At 47.0% G+C, this 18,851-nt stretch overlaps 1 protein-coding gene across 1 annotated transcript in view; it reads right to left on the minus strand.

Moving 5' to 3' along the window:
- The window catches only part of STAC (SH3 and cysteine rich domain), a 143,912-nt gene that overhangs the window by 81,386 nt on the left and 43,675 nt on the right, over positions 1-18,851 (minus strand). Inside the window, exon 2 of the mRNA XM_059162150.1 lies at positions 2,670-2,949. Coding sequence (XP_059018133.1) covers positions 2,670-2,949 — 280 coding nt within the window. The remainder of the gene's footprint in view (positions 1-2,669; positions 2,950-18,851) is intronic.

Here is an 18,851-nt window from a genome sequence, read left to right on the forward strand (position 1 = left end):
GTCCACACGTTGTGCACTGAACAGAAAGGTGCCTCTTTGCCTATGCTGAATGAAAATACCTCTCACCACATCACATGACAGAGCCATCAGCTGTGCGACAATCATGTGATTGGTACCAAAGCCAGGATGGAGAGGAATCAACAGAGGCCAGTCTTGTGATCTTCAACCACAGTTTTCTTCCACTGTTGTGGTGGACACTGTTGATACTCTGCCCAGATACTCCTATGGGGTTGGCACAGGCAGAGGAATGGCTCCCCATAGGTGTCCACCTCCTAATCTCCAGACCTGAAGAACATGTTATGTTACAAGGCAAGGGGAAGTCAAAGATGCAGAAGGGAGTAAGGTGGCTAATCAGGAGGCCTTGAGATGGAGAGTATCCCAGTGGGCACAAGAGGGAGAGTCAGGACCAGTGAGATGGCTGTGTGAGAGAGATGCAACCTGTCATTATAACTTTGTATGAACACAGAAGGAGCCACAAGCCAAGGTAGGGGGGCGTCTGTAGAAGCTGTAGGAAGAAAGAACATATATTCTCCCCTAGAGCCTCCAGAAAGGAATGGAGCTCCTGAAGCCCTGATTTTAGCCCAGTGAGACCCACTGTGGACTTTCAACATCCAGAACTATAAGATAATACATCTGTGTTGTTTTAATCCACTAAGTTTGTGATATTCTCTCACAGTAGCAAAAAGCCCCTAATATACCAGAGGCGTGTGTGCTGGCTACTGATGACTCACAGCTACCTTCCTTCTCCAGAAAATTGCCTTCAGCAGAACATGAGCCACTTGGCCCAGGCCATCGTGGGAGGAGGAGGGAGGCCCACTGAAAGCAGGCTACAAAAGGCTTGCCTCAAAGAAGGACCAGCTGTGCGACCCATGCAGAGCTCCCTCCAGAGCTGGCTGAAGTGGGACCCTACTAAGGCCACTTTCTTATTCAGCCCCCTCAACTGATCACAGTGCACCTAACTCCCCTCTCAAGTTCTGCTTCTAGGGAATCTGGCTCGAGACAACAGTTAGCCTCGGAAGAGATGCCAGGCTATAGGAAGCTGGTCCTGGTGGGGAAGGAGTGGGGCTGGGAGGTGTGTGTCAGGGTAGAAGATCTGGAACATGAGACTGCAGGGCTTATTGGCTTTTGCCTGGGTCCTCACTGGGCCCTGGGGCCAACTTGATCATAAAAGTGTCCTTCCCTACTCCCTTCTCAGAGAAGGGAGTTGAGGGAAATTGGAAGGGGAGGTGAACCATGAGAGACTATGGACTCTGAAAAACAATCTGAGGGTTTTGAAGGGGCGGGGGGTGGGAGGTTAGGGGAACCAGGTAGTGGGTATTAGGGCACGGATTGCATGGAGCACTGGGTGTGGTGCAAAAATAATGAATACTGTTATGCTGAAAATAAATAAAAAATAAATAAAAAAAAAAGTGTCCTTCACTAAAGCATTCATGTCAAAACCCAACCCTGTAGCATCTGGGCTGCAAGGGGGTGGGGAAGGCCTCAGGGTGCTTCCAGGTGCTCCAGGAATTCGATTGGCTACACATCTGGTGGGTCAGCACCATCTTGGGAAGACAGTCCACATCTGGATCTGGATCAGCCCTGCATTTTTCATTTTTCGGCCTCATTTCTGTGCGTGATGCCCTTTAACTTCTCCTACTGGGGGTGGGGTGTGGGTTGGGCAACACCCTCTCTGTGCCCTGATAGCACACACAGGCCTGTCTGTGTTCTGTGGCCACTAGTCAATTACCAGGATTGAAAGCTGCTCTTGAAACAACTGGTTTAAACTCATTCTGAGTCCCGCCCCACCCCCCAACCCCAAACTGCCTTTATGATTTCCTCCATCTGTTTGGTCACTGGGTTCCTGACATAGGAGAGGCAGAAGAGTAGGAACGGTGGCATTTCTGTGAATGTGGCTCGGAACGGCCTACCTCTTCCTTGTGGCTGGGACATGTCATAGATCATTTGCTTCATCTGGGCACAACCCCTAAGACTCTCAGGCTGCCCCCATTTCTCTGAGGTACTGTGAGTGAGTCCGTGCCAGGTCCAGACTTGTACGGAATGGTGGCTCAATCACCTTTCCTGCCTGGTTCAGTGCCTCCCCCGCAGAATCATCCTCCCACACCTGCCTATCTGGGTCCTTCCCCTGTAATGCACCCAGCTGCAGACTCCCTGCCCAGGCTGCCCCAGACAGACAGTGCCACATGCCCCGTGGTTGATTCTGGGATAGTGTCCCTCAGGTCCCCCTGATGTATCCAAGCATTCCGTGCCCACCTGCCCAGCATCCTGGTTGCCTCCCACTGATTTCCTCTTTGCCCACTGCCCCGGCTGAAAAGAGCTGCTTTGTCCAGATTATGTACCTTCCCCAGGGGCTGCCCAGCCACAGCAAGAGGTAATACAGTGGTACAAAGTCCCAGACCACTAGCCTCTGTGCAGTTGACTGTCCAGGGCTCCCTGGGGGGGATGGCTGAAGTTCCAACTGTATCACCATCAAACTTCTCCCTCTGCCCAGTCCTACTTCCCTTCCCCGTGCACAACTATTGTTCTCCAGAACATTCCCAAAACAACCTGCTCTCATGTACATCTGTGAGGCTCAGAATATGTCCTGGGGCCTGGACTCAGGCTATACCACTCTCACTTGCCTTCCAGTGGGGCAGGGACCCTGGATGTGGAGGTGGGGGAGGCCTTACCCACGATCATGTGGTTGCAGACGTCACAGAAAGTGGGCTTCTTGAAGATGTGCTCCTGAAAGGCGTGGGCCTTGCCGCCAGCCCCTGGGTGCAGGCTGGCCCTGGTGGGTGTGGACGTCAGGCTTCCAGAGGCAGGGAGTGGGCTGGAGCTGGGGCTGACCTCAGCCAGCATGTCAGCCTGTAGCTTCACGTCGCTGTTGGTTCGCTGGAAGAAGTTGTCAGCACTTTTGCTCCGTAAACTCTTGGTCTTGAAAGAAAGTGATCGTTTTAGTTTCTGGAGCTGCAATGCAATGACAGAACACTCTCTTACGATCAGTCATGCAGACTCATGCTGTGGGGGTGAGGTCTGCTCCAGGTACTGCCCTCTTTCCGCTGATACCCTCCACCCCAAGGAGGTTCCCCGATGTTCCTGTGCCTAGTGGGTATCTGGCAGCCCCTTCTCCACCCCGTGCTGAGCCAGACTGCCCAAAGAGGCTCCAAGGTGCTTCTGCTTCTGGCCCTGCTCCTCTTCCCTGCCTCCTTGAGGTCCTACCAATGTGCTATCAAAACGGCCCATGACACTAGACGTTCGACACCATTTGCCTTCTGAATTGGAATAACTGGAAATATGAAGCATACGACCTTCTGGGCTCAATGGCTGCATCTGCCAGGCCAGGGCCTCTGCTGGTCTTTCTCTCTGACTGTCACTTAGCAGCCACTTGTCCCTACACACGGCAAAGCAGAAGAGGCCACTGTCTGACTCGAATTCATCTGGCTCCACAGAATGGGAGCCAGAAACTCTCAAGCCTACTTGGGTCTGAGGCACATGGATGAGTAATGTGTGTGTGTGTGTGTGTGTGTGTGTGTGTGTGTGTGTGTGTGTTCGTGGAGGACACAGTGTGGGATTTTTGGACTTTCTCTGCTCTTCTCCTTGCCTTGCCTCTTGTTGTCAGTCATGGCAAACTGGATCCTATTCTCCTTTGCCTTGGAACTTAGGGAGAATTAAAACATGGGCTTGGAAAACTAGTAAATACTGAAAGGCCCGGGTTTGGTCCAGCCTGCACTGCCAACCCAGCCTTCCTACTGGAGACAGAAGGATCTTTTGGAAATACGGATTTCCGTATTTATGAGTTGCTGAACCTGCTGTTTAAATTTTTCACAAGGTTTCCTTTGTTCTTAAATCTAAAGAAAAGCTCCTTGTCGTGGGCTCTAGGGACTGGTGGCTTCTGGGTCCCCATGACACCTTGTAGCAAACCGAACCTTGCTGTCCATGCCAGCCACAGTGGTTCTTTGAAAGTCTGTGGTATTTACTATGCTTTCTCATTGCCCACCTTTTGTGCATGCTTCTCCCTCTGCCCAGATAAAGGTATAAAGCACTTAGTAGCTTCATGACCTGCAAAAGGTCACTTTACCCTCAAAGTAGTTTCCTTTTGTAACTGAATATCCAGGGGGGCTCTGCCCGTTGTCTAGAATTAATGTCTTTGACCCAAAGCTGCAGACAAAAAGGGGCCAAGCAAACGAGTCTAAAAAAGGCCCCAATCGAGAGTAGTCGAACACCTCTCCAAGACACACAAGATGAGCTGATCTGGCCTTGTCAAGCCACATCACTTCTGCATCAACCCTCCAACCTGTTCCTCAGAGGATCAGGAAGCTGTGGCCTTTCATGCTTGGGGCAGACTGCAAAAATGCTACAATTTTCTTCCATTACCCTTCCCCATTCACCTTTGCAATGTGACTTCACAGCCCCATCCACCAAAGGTAGCATGTTTCTGCACTCCTTGGAGCTCGTGGGTTCAGGGTATTTGACCAAAAAAAAAAAAAAAAAAAAAAGCCGGTTCCGATCCTGTTTAAGCAGGTGCCTGGCCTGCCCTCAACATGCCTTGTGTGCTCTATCCTCCCTCTTGGAAACTTGCCAAACTGCCAGAGGAACCAACCCAATGTTGGCCAAAAGATGATGGGAGACACACCCCCAGTCCAGTCACCTCCTTTTATGTGTGCGAGACCAGTGAAGCAGAGCCACCCTGTTTCCCTGCCGGGAATGAAAGCATCCAGATGAGACCAGAAGAACTGTCAAGCGGAGTCCCATCCAAATTGTCAGCTCCCAGAACCATCAATTGAAGAGATGACTGGTGTTTGAAACCATTAAGTTGGGTATCTATTGTCTGTACACAGCAATACATTGGTTCTTCTCACCTTCCTGCCATGGGCTGGGATTTTACTTCTTTGCCCACGTGAGGTTGGCTGTGGCTATATGAAGGCAGCACCCCACTTCAGGGAACTGGCTGGGGAGAAGGACTTGCAGGCCCTACAGAGGAGGTCCACTTAGTCAGCAATGAAGCATCATAGCCCAGAAAGGGCTGGCCAGAGGAGCAACAATACCCTACATTAAAAGTCAGAAACAATGGGTCGGCCAAGAACCCTGTCTCTTTCCCTTCGCCCTACTGCCCAAACTCACCAGAGGCTCTGAAGACACTGAAGAAGGAAGAGAAGGAGGTACTCATGAGTTATTTTGGAGCTGTTTGTCACTGTACCATAACCTAGCCTATCCTGATGGATATAGGGGAGCAGGGTCATGTGTTCTTAGGAGCCCCGCATTTATTATGAAAGGGACCCTCCATCTCCAGCAAAGCTAAGTAAGAGGGGGCATGAAACAGCTCACTGAGATGGACCCACACCAGCATGAGGGCCAGAAAGCCAGAAAGGAGAACAGAACTTCCTCACTTCCTGTCCTTCAGGCTATCACCTGCGCTGGTGCTGGAGGTAGGGGAAGGTTTAAATAGATAAGACTAGAGTTTTATTGTGGACAGATTTTAATAAAGTGACCAGGAAATTAAGGAATGTGCTAAGATTTTGTCGTGGGTTGTGCAACCCAGGGCGAGGGTGATTTATCTGAGCAAATATCATCATATAGAGAAATGAAGTCCTGCGTATTGCTTGCCATGAAGTTTAGATGGTTCAATAAACTGGCTCCCCTTGTCTCAGAAGCAGAACAAAAAAAAAGCACCTATCCTGATTTTAATAATAGCAGGTTCATCCCCAGGTGACCCTTGTTCATCTTCCCAACCATCCAGTGAAGGCACTGTTGTTTTTACTCCTGGAGAAATGGCTGAGGGAGGTTAAGGGACTTGCCCAAAGTCACACAGCTCATGTGAGTCAAGCCCAGGGATCAGAATTAAATTGACTTTTCTTTAAGCCTACACTCTTTGCACTGACAGTGATTGACTGGTGATGGAAAGGGAACGGAGGGGATTTTGCCTCTCACCCCTGAGGGGGATAGAACTACTTTTGGTGGACAGTGAGAGTGGGAAAGGATGTGCAGTGAGAAAGCAAATCTGATTTTTGGGGAGCTATTTCCCTTGTTTTACAGACTTCAAATTTCTTAAAAATAAAAGAGCATGCCCGTTTAACAAAGGGGAGCAGCAGACTCCCCTTTGGGGCTTCTCTCACACTCTATGGACCCTGTTGATATGCCGGGAAGGTCATGGGGTGCTGTCTATGTATGTCCAGTCTGGTCTCCTTCCTGTGCTCATGTGCTTTATTTCTGACTTCAGAACTTTCCATATATGGTATTCAGTGTTCCCTGGAAGTTTAGCAAGATGCCAAGACACCTGTAGCATTTTCCTTGTCCTGTGGGATGTAGCTGGAACTGTTTCAGACTTTCAGAGCCTCCCTGCCTATAGAGCTGGAGAATTTGCCTTGGAAGCCATTGTGACATTTCTTATTCAAGTGGATAGCTTAAAAGAAATACCTACAAGTTAAACAAAGTCTGAGCAGTGAGCTCAAAGGAATACATTTTCTCAAATTATTCCTCAAAGAGTAGAGGCCAGATGGGAACATATAAAATACAGAAATAGAAGCAAACCTTGATAATAGCAGGTGTCACAAAATGATTAGCTGTGGCAACACTGCTACAGCCCAGCTCCATTTTAAAATAATAATAATAATAATAATAATAATAATAATAATGGGAGAAGAAACATATGTTCTCAAGTATTTTGCCATGTGCTAGAAATTGCTCTATATATTTTAATTCATGTAATCATACTAGTGATCTGATGAGTAAGAGATCATTCACTCATTCAATAATTCACTCAATAAGTATTTATTATGTCACACTATGAGCCAGGCACTGGCCTTGGCTTTGAGGCTATAGCAGTGGAAAAAAGTAAAATCCTTCCCCTTAAGGTTTTAAGGGTTTAAGGAGATAGAAAGTAAATAAATAATCAAAGATGTATATAATATAAGTTTGGCTAAGGATAAGAGGAATGAAGTAAATAAAAGTGGAGCCAGGCTTTAAAAGGTGATGAAGAAGGGCACCTGGGTTACTCAGTGGGTTAAGCCTCTGACTTCAGCTCAGGTCATGATCCCAGGGTCCTGAGATCGAGGCCCACATCGGGCTCTCTGCTCAGCAGGAAGCCTGCTTCCCTTCCTCTCTCTCTGCCTGCCTCTGCCAATTTGTGATCTCTATCAAATAAATAAAATCTTAAAAAAAAAAAAGGTGATGAGGAAGGCTTCTCTGACTGGTGACACTGGAGCAAGGACACATGAGAGGTGAGGGCATGAGCTACTTTGGAGAAGAGCATTCTGGGTAGTGGGGGAAACTATGGGCAAAGGCCATGACAAAGGGTGGGTGTGTTTGAGGAATACCAAGAGGTCAGTGTGTCTGGGGCAGAAGGTTGAGGGATAGATAAAAGGGGCAGAGAAGTCAAGGATTAGCTTCATGCCAGGCCTTGCAGACCATGGCAAGGGCCTCAGAATTTATCCTAAGGGTGATGGTTTTGAGTAAAGAATTTTAAAAGGGTTCCTTTGGCTTCTATGTGGAAAACAGATTAGAGGAGGGCAAGATGGAAGCCCGGAGACCAGTTGGAGACTCTTGCAATTATCCCAGGGAGAATTCATTTTGTCTTGCCCTGCCATAGCTAGGATGCAACATGGTTGAATATGGGGTACAGTTTGAAGGTAGAACAGAATGGGCTTGTTGAGGGACTGGATATGGAATATGAAGGAAAGGGGACTCATGAATGGTTTCAAGGTTTTGGGCTTGAGGCAGTGGGTAGATAGAAGGTCCATTTACTCAAAGGAAGAGTCCTGGAGAAGAAGAGAGTTGGTATGGAGAAGTGGGGTGGGGATGAAGGGTTGAGTTGGAGAAAGTAAGTTTGAAATACTTATTAATTCATGTGGAGCTGGATATATGACCTTGGAATTCAGGCGAGAGGTGAGGGTCATGAAGGCACAGGTGGTACTTACAGCCATGAGGCTTGATGAGATCACTATGTAGTTAATGTGGACACTGAATAGAAGTGCTCTGAGGATGGAGACCTGAAGGTCAAGGAAATTAAGGAAATATTTCGAGCCAAGACAATCAAAGAAAAACAAAGGAATCTGAGGAGAGACTGGTGAGGAAGGAGTGAAATCTCTGGGAATAAATTGATTCAAGAAAGAAGAACCCACATCATCCAATGAAGCTTATACATCACGTAATGTGAGGGTTAGGGAGAATGTCTTTGGGGAATCTTTTGTTTCTTAGTTTGTTTGTTTATTTGAGAGAGAGTATACACGCCCATGTGAGCGGGGAGGAGGGACACTACCGCGGGGGAGGGGCAGTCAGAGGGAAAGAATCTCAAGCAGACTCCATGCTGAGCAAAGAGCCTGATGCGGGGCTCAGTCTCACCACCCTGAGATCACGACCTGAGCCAAAACCGAGAGTTGGATATTTAACTGACTGAGCCATCCAGGTGCACCAAAGGCGGGGGGTATTTAATGGTAGCAGATGTAATGATGTGGTAGGGGTGAAGACCTAGCTGATAATTTCAAGAAAAAATGGCGGTGGTGAGCACAAGCAGTTCTGCTCTAGAGAGGGATAGTTACAGGGGAAGGGGATGCAGTATGATGGGTGAGTTTGGTTTTATTTAAATTTGGGAGATTATTTCAGCATGTTATTAATCTGATGCTGTAGAAGAGAGTGGGAAAATGCTGGGTTGATGTCTTCGAGTAGATGGGAGGAGGTGAGACCCAGTTCACTGGAGGAACAGTTAAGTTTGGGCTGGAATGAGGTAGTTGATCCATATGGAGAGAGAGAGAGGCAGACAAACTGGTGAAGTCTGTGCTCGTCGGATGTGCTTCTTCTCTTTTGATTGCTTCTTCTTTCTCAGTGAAAACAGAAGCAAATCTCCTGAGTGAGGGGAAAAGGGAAAGAGTTGGAAGCTGAGGTGAGAAGATGGAGAAGAGCTGTTTCAGTGCATTTATTAGCACCGTGGAAGGGTGCGGATGGTACGGAGGGCCTGTTTAGGTTATCACCTCATTTTATAGAGGAGACAATTGAAATTCCAATTTAAATAGCTGGTTAAGTTGCAGAATGAAGATCCACATCCAGGGCTAACTCCAAATCCCCTTAAGCCAATCAGACTTTCATAAGGTTTCCTACTATTGGGACCCCTGGGTGGCTCAGTCGGTTAAGTGTCTGCCTTCAGCTCAGGTCATGACCCTGGGGTCCTGGGATGGAACCCCATATCGGACTCCCCGCTGAGTTTCCCCATCTGCCTGCTGCTCCCTGGCTTGTGCACTCTTGTGTTCGTTCTCTGACAAATAAATAAAATCTTAAAAAAAAACAAAACAAAACACAAGGTTTCCTACCCTTGGTCTCCTTTTAGGGAAAGCCCTCTGTTTGGTGTGCTTTACCTTCTGGCGCCAGCTGGAATTAGCCCTAGTCTGTGTGGTTGCCATGTTGAGCAATACTTCCATGGCAATCAATTGGGGAACAAAGAAATCAGGCTTCATTAGAGCAACGGAACACAGAGAATTACAGCCTGTAGGTGATGGCAGAGGCATTCGCCTGATTTGCTGGTCTGTTCTGCAGAAGCATGTCAGGTTAATTAACCAGCATGTGCTTGGTCATTTCAGCCAGGACCTGAAGTCGTGCTATGTGGGAAAGAGGTGGGTCTGGAGCAAACGCAGCCCCGTCCACACAGGCATAAGTCAGGAGGCACAGTCGCCGCATCCATTTGTTTCCTGTCAAAGTCTCGAGGATCATTTCTTTTACTCTCTGAGACCCCACCAATAATGTGCTGCCTTTTGTTTCTGGATTGAAATGAGGTCATTTGCAAGGTTGTGTCTCATCCTTGGTGCCCACATGTGATTTACATCCTTGGTTTGTATTTTAACTTTTATAAAATACGGATGTGTTTTAATTGAAATGCTCACTCTTTTTAAAATTTTTATTTATTTATTTTAAAGATTTTAATTATTTGCCACAGAGGGAGAGTACAAGCAGGGGGAGCAGCAGGCAGAGGGAGAGGGAGAAGCAGTCTACCTGCTGAGCAGGGAGCCCAACATGGGACTTTACCCCAGGATCCTGGAATCACGACCTGAGCTGAAGGCAGATGCTTAATCAACTGAGCCACCCAGGTATCCCTGAAATATTCATTTTTAATTTTCTTTTCCTGAAAAGGTATTATTAAACCAACTGCTGACAGCGAAGACTCGGGAAATGAGTTATTTTCCTGCCGTGGTATGACAGTCTGGCGCACTCCCTCAGAAACTCCGGTCCCTTCGCTCTCCGCCAGCCACACAGACTCACTTCCTCTCTTGCAAGTCTGGCTGATGCTTTGATTCCTCCCACACTCACCCCCTAACATTTTATGTGTGACTCTACAGGCAGAGAGCGAGCACTGGGGTTCTGAGAAATGTAATGGCCACGATGAGGACCTTCTCACCATCCTTCTACCCACTCATGGCCTGGTTTCTTTTAAGACACAATATATGCCAGGTCCTGATTAGCTTCCGTTTGGATGGGACTTCGCAGTCAGAAATAGTCTTCTTACATCTACCTGGCTTTGTCCTAACAGCTGCAAAAACTGTTGCTAATGAATATGTTGGTAAAGCAACAGTAAGGAACATAGCTAGCTTGGGCAGGACCTCAAGCCCCTCAGCTTGAGTTCTATCCATAAACAGAGAGGAACAGCTCAGCGGCTGGTAGGTCCTTTCCTGCTCTGGCAAGTCAGCACAGTGAGGACATACAAAAGATTTGAAGCAGTCTCTACATACAGGAAATCTAAGATCTAATTCTGGAGACAAGTAGCAATGTTTAAGACTACCCAAGGGTGACACAAGACCCTAGGTTTAGATCATCAAGTGATAAGAAGAGTGTTTTATTTGCTGCCTATTCTAATATGTCAGAGAAGGGAGCTATTAAGGGGGGCTCGAAGAGTCAGAGACATTCTTTCAAAACTTAAAGAATGAATTGACTTTAAAACAAATAATTGAACTGTACAAGTGCTTTGATGGCATTCCATACATTTAGGTTGTACCCTATCCCTCACTGTGTGATACAAGACCCTCCCTGATGGGTGAGGGCCTTACACTTGCCAGCAGACCTCTAGTCATACCTCCGCCAGCCTAGGCACACAGACACATCAAGAAGAGCCCAAAGATTTTCAGGGATAGGTAAGCCTTCAGTGCCTTTATTCTGCCCAGAAATGGTATTCCATTCTACTCGGAAAATGCCTGATTCTCCTTAATTGCTTGACTTTTTTTTTTTTTAATTAATTATTATTATTATTTTTTTTTTTCTGGCCTCTTGCCTGATCTTCCCTGCAGGTGGACAGGGACTGTTTCTTGTGTGTGACCCAAGTGTGCAGAGTGGAGATGTGTCCTTCCTGCCTTCTGCTCTGGCCTTCTCTTCAGACCATTAGGCTACTCCTAACAAGTGCCTGGCATGTAGTTATGATATTAATTAGACTAGCAAAAAATTACTCAGCTGTTATTACACACCACACTCCATCTTGACGGTTTATGTTAAGATGTCTTTCGACCTTTGTGCTAACCTTGAACTAATGTGAAATAATGTGCCCAAATACACCCGGAAGAAGTGGTTGAGTCAGGATTAGAACCAACAACCAGATGACTTTAGAATCCAAGTCTTAGCCTTTGTGCACATTTGTTAAATGACTGCTGCACAGACTGGCGGGTGGACTGAATGAAGAGGAGGAGCCACATCTAGACTGGAGACTTGGATATGGAGGCAGGAATGAGTGTACCAAGAACACGTGCTCTGGGGCAGTGCTTACAACCAGACTCTCAACATACGTGCAGCAAACCCTGACTGAAAAGCTGGCCTGCCTGGTACCCTAGGTGTGCTGGCATGAGGGGCAAGTGGGTAATGAAGGAAATATGTGTGAGTCCATGTGGGTAGGTGTCCCAGGTGATGACGGTAGCCTGGTGGAAAGAGTATGAAGTATGGTAATCCACAGAGACCCACTGCAGGTTTTCTAGAAGGAAGAGACAAGTCCTGATGGTCAAGTTGTGGTAGGTGTTAGAGGAGGTAATGTGAGAGACATGCCCTGGGATGGACAAATTAGCCAGTTTCTCCCTTCAGCCATATTTCTTCTAAAGATGTTTCTGTGTAGCTCCCAACCCAAGTTCACAGATTCCAGAAAAGGAAAAATGTAGTAGCATGGAGCTCCTGGTTGCTTCTTACCCACTGCTCTTTGTGGACAAGTTCAAGAGCATCAGTTTCCTGAGACACCACCATGTTCCTTTCTAGGAGTCCTAAATGTTGTGGATTTTTTTTTTTTTTTTTTTTTTTTTTTTGGTCTTATCCTGAAAACAGTCCTAACCTATAGTGTTTAAGCCAAGAGTAGTGGCACTCACTGGTTAGATCTTGTTCAATGGCACACATCAAGATACTAATAACTAACTAATACTTCACTTTTTGGTACAGACACACACACACACACACACACTTTTATTTGACATACCTTTCCATGAAATAGCCCCATGAATGCAGCTGGGCAAATATTACCCCCATTTTACAGATGAGCAAAATGGGACAAAAGATTTGAAGTGACACTCCCAAGATCCATAGAGGGTGAGATGCTTAATGGGGAGAAAGAGTTTTTATTTTTTTTTAAAAGATTTTATTTATTTATTTGACAGACAGAGATCACAAGCAGGCAGAGAGGCAGGCAGAGAGAGAGGGGAGGAAGCAGGCTCTCTGCGGAGCAGAGAGCCCGATGCGGGGCTCGATCCCAGGACCCTGGGATCATGGCCTGAGCCGAAGGCAGAGGCTTTAACCCACTGAGCCACCCAGGCGCCCCAGGAGAAAGAGTTTTAAAGATCATCTTAGGCCCAGGGTCAGAGGATCCTTTCAAAACTGAGGATGACACAATCAAGGCTCTGGGGTCAGACAGACTTCCCTGTCCTTCCCAGCCTGGAGATCTCCAGCAGTATGAGCACAGGGAAGTTACTTGACATCTCTGAGCCCCAACTTCTCCATCTACAAAATGGGGACAATAATACTTTCCTTGCAGGATTCAATAAGATAAATCTCCGAAGCCCTTGGCACAGTCCTGGCCCTCAAGGGACACATCCTCTCAATGTCCCAGAATCCCCAGCACACTACCATCCCTTCTGGTTGACCTGAGGTTGGGAGAGTTGCTCTTAACCTTCCCATGCATGTGGATGTGAGTGTCACAATCCTGGGCTGTAGCATCACTTTCAGGGATGCGTTAAGATTCCTCTTGGGCAAGAGTACTATATGTGCTCAGAAGAAATACTTAGAGAAGCCAAAGGCAAGGGAAGATGGCACCTCATGGACCAAACTTAACAACAACAATAATAGGAACAATATGGCACTGAGTTCTGGGAAGCACTGAGAAGGGTGAGGTTTGCTGTCTGAGGGATGGAGTCACACTACAATGTACACTGGAGGTGAGCTGGGAGCGGGGGCGGGCTGCCATGAAGGAGGTGTGCAAGAAAAGGCAGTGAGAAGACAAATTTAGAGGTGGTGTGGATTTTTAAGTCAGAAAGCTACTGAATAGTATGTGCCATAGAAATCTCTTCCTTCTTCTCAAGATCTTCAGTGAAGTCTACATTTCTCACTAATGCTTTGGTGAGGGAGTACTTTAAGACTTATTTATCTGAGGTAGAGAGAGAGCGAGCATACATGCAAGAGAGCGGGGGAGGGGACGAGAGCGAGGAAGAGAGAGAGACTCCCAAGAAGATTTCCTGCTGAGTATGGAGCCCAATGCTGGGCTTGATCCCACAACCCATGAGATCATGACATGAGCCAAAATCACGAGTCAGATGCTCAACCAATTGAGCCACCCAGACACCCCGTGAGGGGTACCTTTTCAGGGAGAATGCTGACGTGGGCATGACCACGTGGATTGACATGGATTCCGTGGCCCATTTTGGAGTATACTCCTTAGCCCCGGAATCCTGCCAGAGAGAAGAGGCACAGAGGCAGGGACTGAGAGTACTGGAGTCGAACAATGTGGCCCATCAAGTGGGGGTCACACTGGACTGTGTGATGCTGTGGCTACCCTTCCTCACAGATCCAGAAGTGGCCAGTCCCCTCTCTGCTGTTGTCACTGTTGTGATAGATTGGGAGGAGGGATACAGCCCCAGGGACCACATTATTATTATTATCTATTCCCACGAGCAGAGGGAGAGGACTGGGCCCTAGAAGGGCCAATGAACCCAGAGAAAATGGAAAAGTGCAGGCTTTCTAAAAGGGAAAACTGTTTCAAGGGCAAATGAGCTTAGAATTAAATATTCTGATTCATATATTAAGTGATTCTTCTGATTAAGTGATAGACCAAGAAACGAAAGTATTTACATTGAACTATGCTGGGCCTCATTTATTAATACCACTTTCCCTGGTGCCTTGCAAGCAGGAGGTACTTATTATGGGCTGAGTTGTGTTTCCCGCCCCCAAATTAATATATTGAAGCTGTAACCCTCCATACCTTAGAACATGACTGTATTTGGAAATAGGGCCTTTCAGTAGGTGATTCAGCTGAAGTGAGGACTTCAGTGTGGGCCCTAATCCAATCTGACTGGTGTCTACAAGAAGAGGAAATTTGGACACATGGACACGAGGAATGCATGCGCACAGAGGAAAGGCCATGGGAGGATACATGGTTAAGGTGGTCACCAACAAGTCAAGGGGAGAGGGCTCAGAGACACGGATACCTTGATCTCAGACTTTCAGTCTGAGATTTCTTCTGAGAGATTTCTTCTGAGAAATCTCAGTTGCTCAAGCCACTCCGTCCCTCCTAGTTTGTTATGGCAGCCCTAGCAAACTATACAATGCTCAGTTAAAGCTTGTCAGGGTGAAACATGGTGCTCCTAAAGCTGTCAGTTCCAATCAGAAAGAGCTACACTGAGGCCTTTCCTGCAGGGTCTCTAATGTCCCACATGACAATATGCCCAGCCATGCGTTTCGCTGGGTAATGAGAATGGAAGCCTTGGTAGATTGTCTTGTCCGTGCTGTCTGGCTAGGAATGTCCTTCTTCACACACATCCCTGGGGACCTTCTGCTTATTGTCTAAGTCACAGCTCTAGTGACGGCCCATCCCCAGTCTTCCCCGACTTCTCCATTTATGTGTGCTCTGGGAGACTTAGCATCAGCGCGCCATAACCTGCAGCAGAAATACATCAGCACAACTAACCTTCCACATACTTTCATTTTATTCACTGAGGTCAACGCTTTTCAGGTTCGGATCTCTGACACACCACTATGGGTTTTGGTCTGGTATGGGCATTCTGTGGAATAAGTGATTGAATGAATGATATAAGTGTGTCTGAGTTCTTCTCCTTTAGTAGTGACAAAATGAAAAAGGCGTCATACTTTCAGACTTTTGACCTGGAACAATCTGCTGGCAGAGGACTCCTTGAGTTTTCCTTCTCTCTACTCTTAAACCCTACTTTCTGCCAGTAACCAAGGCTAATTCCTTTTCCTTTGTAAATGTCTCCTGTATTCCCTCTTCTCTCCAGACCATGCCAACTCTGTTTCCCCATCTTATGGCCCCAAGTCTCTCCTTTTGTACCCATTCTAGCAGGCTTATCTTCCAGCAGTCAGGCAGGGTTGCCTGCCTGGCTTTGGCAAGAGTGGGGGGTCAAAGATGGGCATGGGAGCACATCGGGCCTGTGTGAAGGTTTGGAACAGAAGGAAACAGATGAGTGTGCTCTTGTTGTCCTTAGTCCCAAAACCAAAGGAAAAGTTCTACTCTCCACATCAGAAAACCGGGAGACAGAACTTAGATGATCGAAGGACATGCAAGGGGCGGGAACATCTTCTATGGTATGTATGTCGACCCTCATGCACGGACAGAGGGAAAAAGAGAGTCCTGAAGACCCTGAGCAGGTTCTAAAATGTACTCTAGCACTCTGAGACTGCCCCCTGGTGGTGGATGAAGCCAGGGTAGGTGCTGGTCACAGGGAGCACCTGTCTGCTCAGCCTCCCTCTCAAGTATTGTATGGAGAAAGCACTGGGAACTGAGAGGTTGATGGTGGGGCCTTGGCAAAACATAGGCAAGAGCTGGACTCTTTTTTTTTTTTTTTTTAAAGATTTTATTTATTTATTTATTTGACAGAGAGATAGTACAAGTAGGCAGAGCGGCAGGCAGAGGGAGAGGGAGAAGCAGGCTCTCTGCTGAGCAGGGAGCCCAATGTGGGGCTTGATCCCAGGACTCTGGGACCATGACCTGAGCTGAAGGCAGCTGCTTTACCGACTGAACCACCCAGGTGCTCCAGAGCTGGACTCTTACAGAGAAAGGCCCTGAGCTGATGACCCTTGTGCCCCTGGAGGGCCCAGAAGGCAGTCCTCCAGCTAGTTTCCTCACTCTCCGGGCTCCCAGTCGGTAATGGCATCACCCACTTTATCTAATTTTATGAGGCCTCAAGCCTGGGAATTGCCCTTGACTCCAGTTTCCCCTTCACACTTCATATCCGGTCCATGGGCTAATACATTAGCCAAACAAGAATGTCAAAATACGTGTAGAACTTACTTACTTCATATCACTTCCACCACCGTTATCCCAGAGCGATCTGACAGCCTATCTCACCTGCACACCAGCTTCTTCAAGGCCATTCCGAAAAATGAATCAACAGCAATCAATTTTCTTGCCTCCCTGTACTCCATTTGCCGCAAAATCACCCAAAGTGACTGTTGCAGATGAAAGTCAGGTCATTTTATTGCTCTGCTCAGGACCTTACCGTAGTGTCTCATCACACTTAAAACACACCTCACAACTTTTCTGTTGCCTCCCAGCCCCTCCAGGAGCTGACCTGGGACCATTTTTACCACCCTCCTTCATCACTTACACTGCCCCAGGGCCCCAGAGCCCCTCGTCTCCATGTTGCTCCACAAAAACACCAACACTGCCACGTGGGGGCTGCTGTCCTCTCTTCCTGCAGTGCTCTTCCCTCTGCAGAATTCACGAACTCCTTCTTCCCATCAGCTCTCTGCACAAAGGTCATGTCACAAGAGACATTCCCACCTCCACTCTCCATCTCCCCTACCTTCTTCTGAATGCTTATTGCTATTTATTTTTTTAAGGTTTTACTTTGAAAACCTTTAAACCCCCATAAAATTGGCAAGAATAGTTCTACAAATGCTGATCATGCCCTATGCTCAGGTTTGCGAATTATTAATGTTTTGCAGTATTTGCTTTTTATTATTCTCTCTAAAGTAACAGCTATTATTATGATTGTTGTCATTGGTGCTATTGTTTTCACTACTGAGCTATCTGGGAATGTGCTGCAGATGTCATGACCTTTTATGCCTAAATATTTCAGTGTGCATCTCCCAGGAACAAAGATATTTTGTTATGCAAACTCAATATGATAAATTAAAATTGATGAGATTCTGTTACTCTGCATGCTAGTCATTCTCAAATTTCAAGAATTATACTAATACTGTCTTTCAGGGTATGAAAAATCTGCTTTGGGATCTAATCTAGGATTATGCACTGCTTTTGATTTTCATGTAATTTTTTTTCTTATTGAAGTGTACTTGACATCCACTATTATAACAGTTTCAGGAGGACAACATAGGGATTCAACAGTTCCATACATTACTCTGTGCTCACTGTGATAAGTTAAATCTCCTTTAATTTGGAATAGTGTCTTAGCTTTTCTTTGTCTTATATGACATTTTTATTTTAAATAGTGCAGAACAACTGTCTTGTAGAATGTCCTTCAATCTCAGCTTGTCTGATGTTTCTTCACAGATTTGGGTTACACATTTTTGGCAGAAATTTTACAAAAGTGATGCTGTGAACTTCTCAACAGATCATATCAGGAGGCATATATGATACTGATTTCTTTCTATTTCATATAAGTACTCCTTTATTTACTTGTTGACTATCTGCTTCCAAAACCAGAAGGTAGTCTCCATGGGGGAGGGACAGAGAATTTTCACTGTTCTGTTTACTTCTGTGTCTCAGAACCTCAAACAAAGCCTGGCATGTAATAGGTGCTCAAGAAATATCCAAAGAATGAACCAGCTGTGGCTGACTCTAAAGCTCCGATGCATTTAACCACCAGAAACAAACAAACAAAAAAGCCAAAACAAAACACGCTTAACCCAGCATCCTTTAGAGAATTCTGGAACATTTCCTTATCCTGTGTATTCTTGAGCAGTTACAGCATGCCAGGCAGCCTCAAGATACCTTAAGCAGTCAGGTTAAGGCCTGCAAATCCATCCTTGGGGGCTCTTAGGCACTTATTTCTAAGGCTAGCCCAGAGGGAATGTCCCTGGACTGGCTGGAGGCTGTCAGAGCGGGGTGGGGTGGAGGGGCAGGGAGCCATGGTGTTGCTGGTCAGGGGAGGGGATGGGTAAGGCTGTGCAAGGGGAGCAGTCGTGCCAAGTGGCACGCATGGCTGTGGAGGGAGGCAAGGTGCTCCACAGGCTCACAGACTCCCTATCACAGGAGCGGTCAGAGCACTGGAAGTGTGGGCTCTACTCCTCACCTTTCGAGTAGGGCATGATTGAGACCTCCCGGAACTCCTGTGTGCTAAACTCCCTGTTGATTTAGGAGTGGGGGAGTGAGGGTGAAAGGTGGAGAGGCAATCAGGGGAGACGGACGCTGACTGGAAGAAGGGAGCACAGCTCATTTTCCCAAGGCTGGTTCTCTACCAAAGGCTACCCAAAGTGACTGTTGCAGATGAAAGTCAGGTCATTTTATTGCTCTGCTCAGGACCTTACCTCAGCCTGAGGCCTGAGTGGGGGTGTTTGTGGGTGGAGGCGAGGAGGGGGATGGTGGCAGGTGAGCAGAAGGGCAGTGAAGTAAGGTCAGACTGACATTGTGTTTCAGATGGAGTGAACTTGTATTACCTGAAAGTGAGACCCTTAGGGCCGGCAAGGAAAGCTGTGACATGTGCCCAAAATGTTGTCAGAGGCGATGAACAGAATTTCCA

This window comes from Mustela lutreola, chromosome 2, assembly GCF_030435805.1.
Source record: "Mustela lutreola isolate mMusLut2 chromosome 2, mMusLut2.pri, whole genome shotgun sequence".
Taxonomy (NCBI): domain Eukaryota; kingdom Metazoa; phylum Chordata; class Mammalia; order Carnivora; family Mustelidae; genus Mustela; species Mustela lutreola.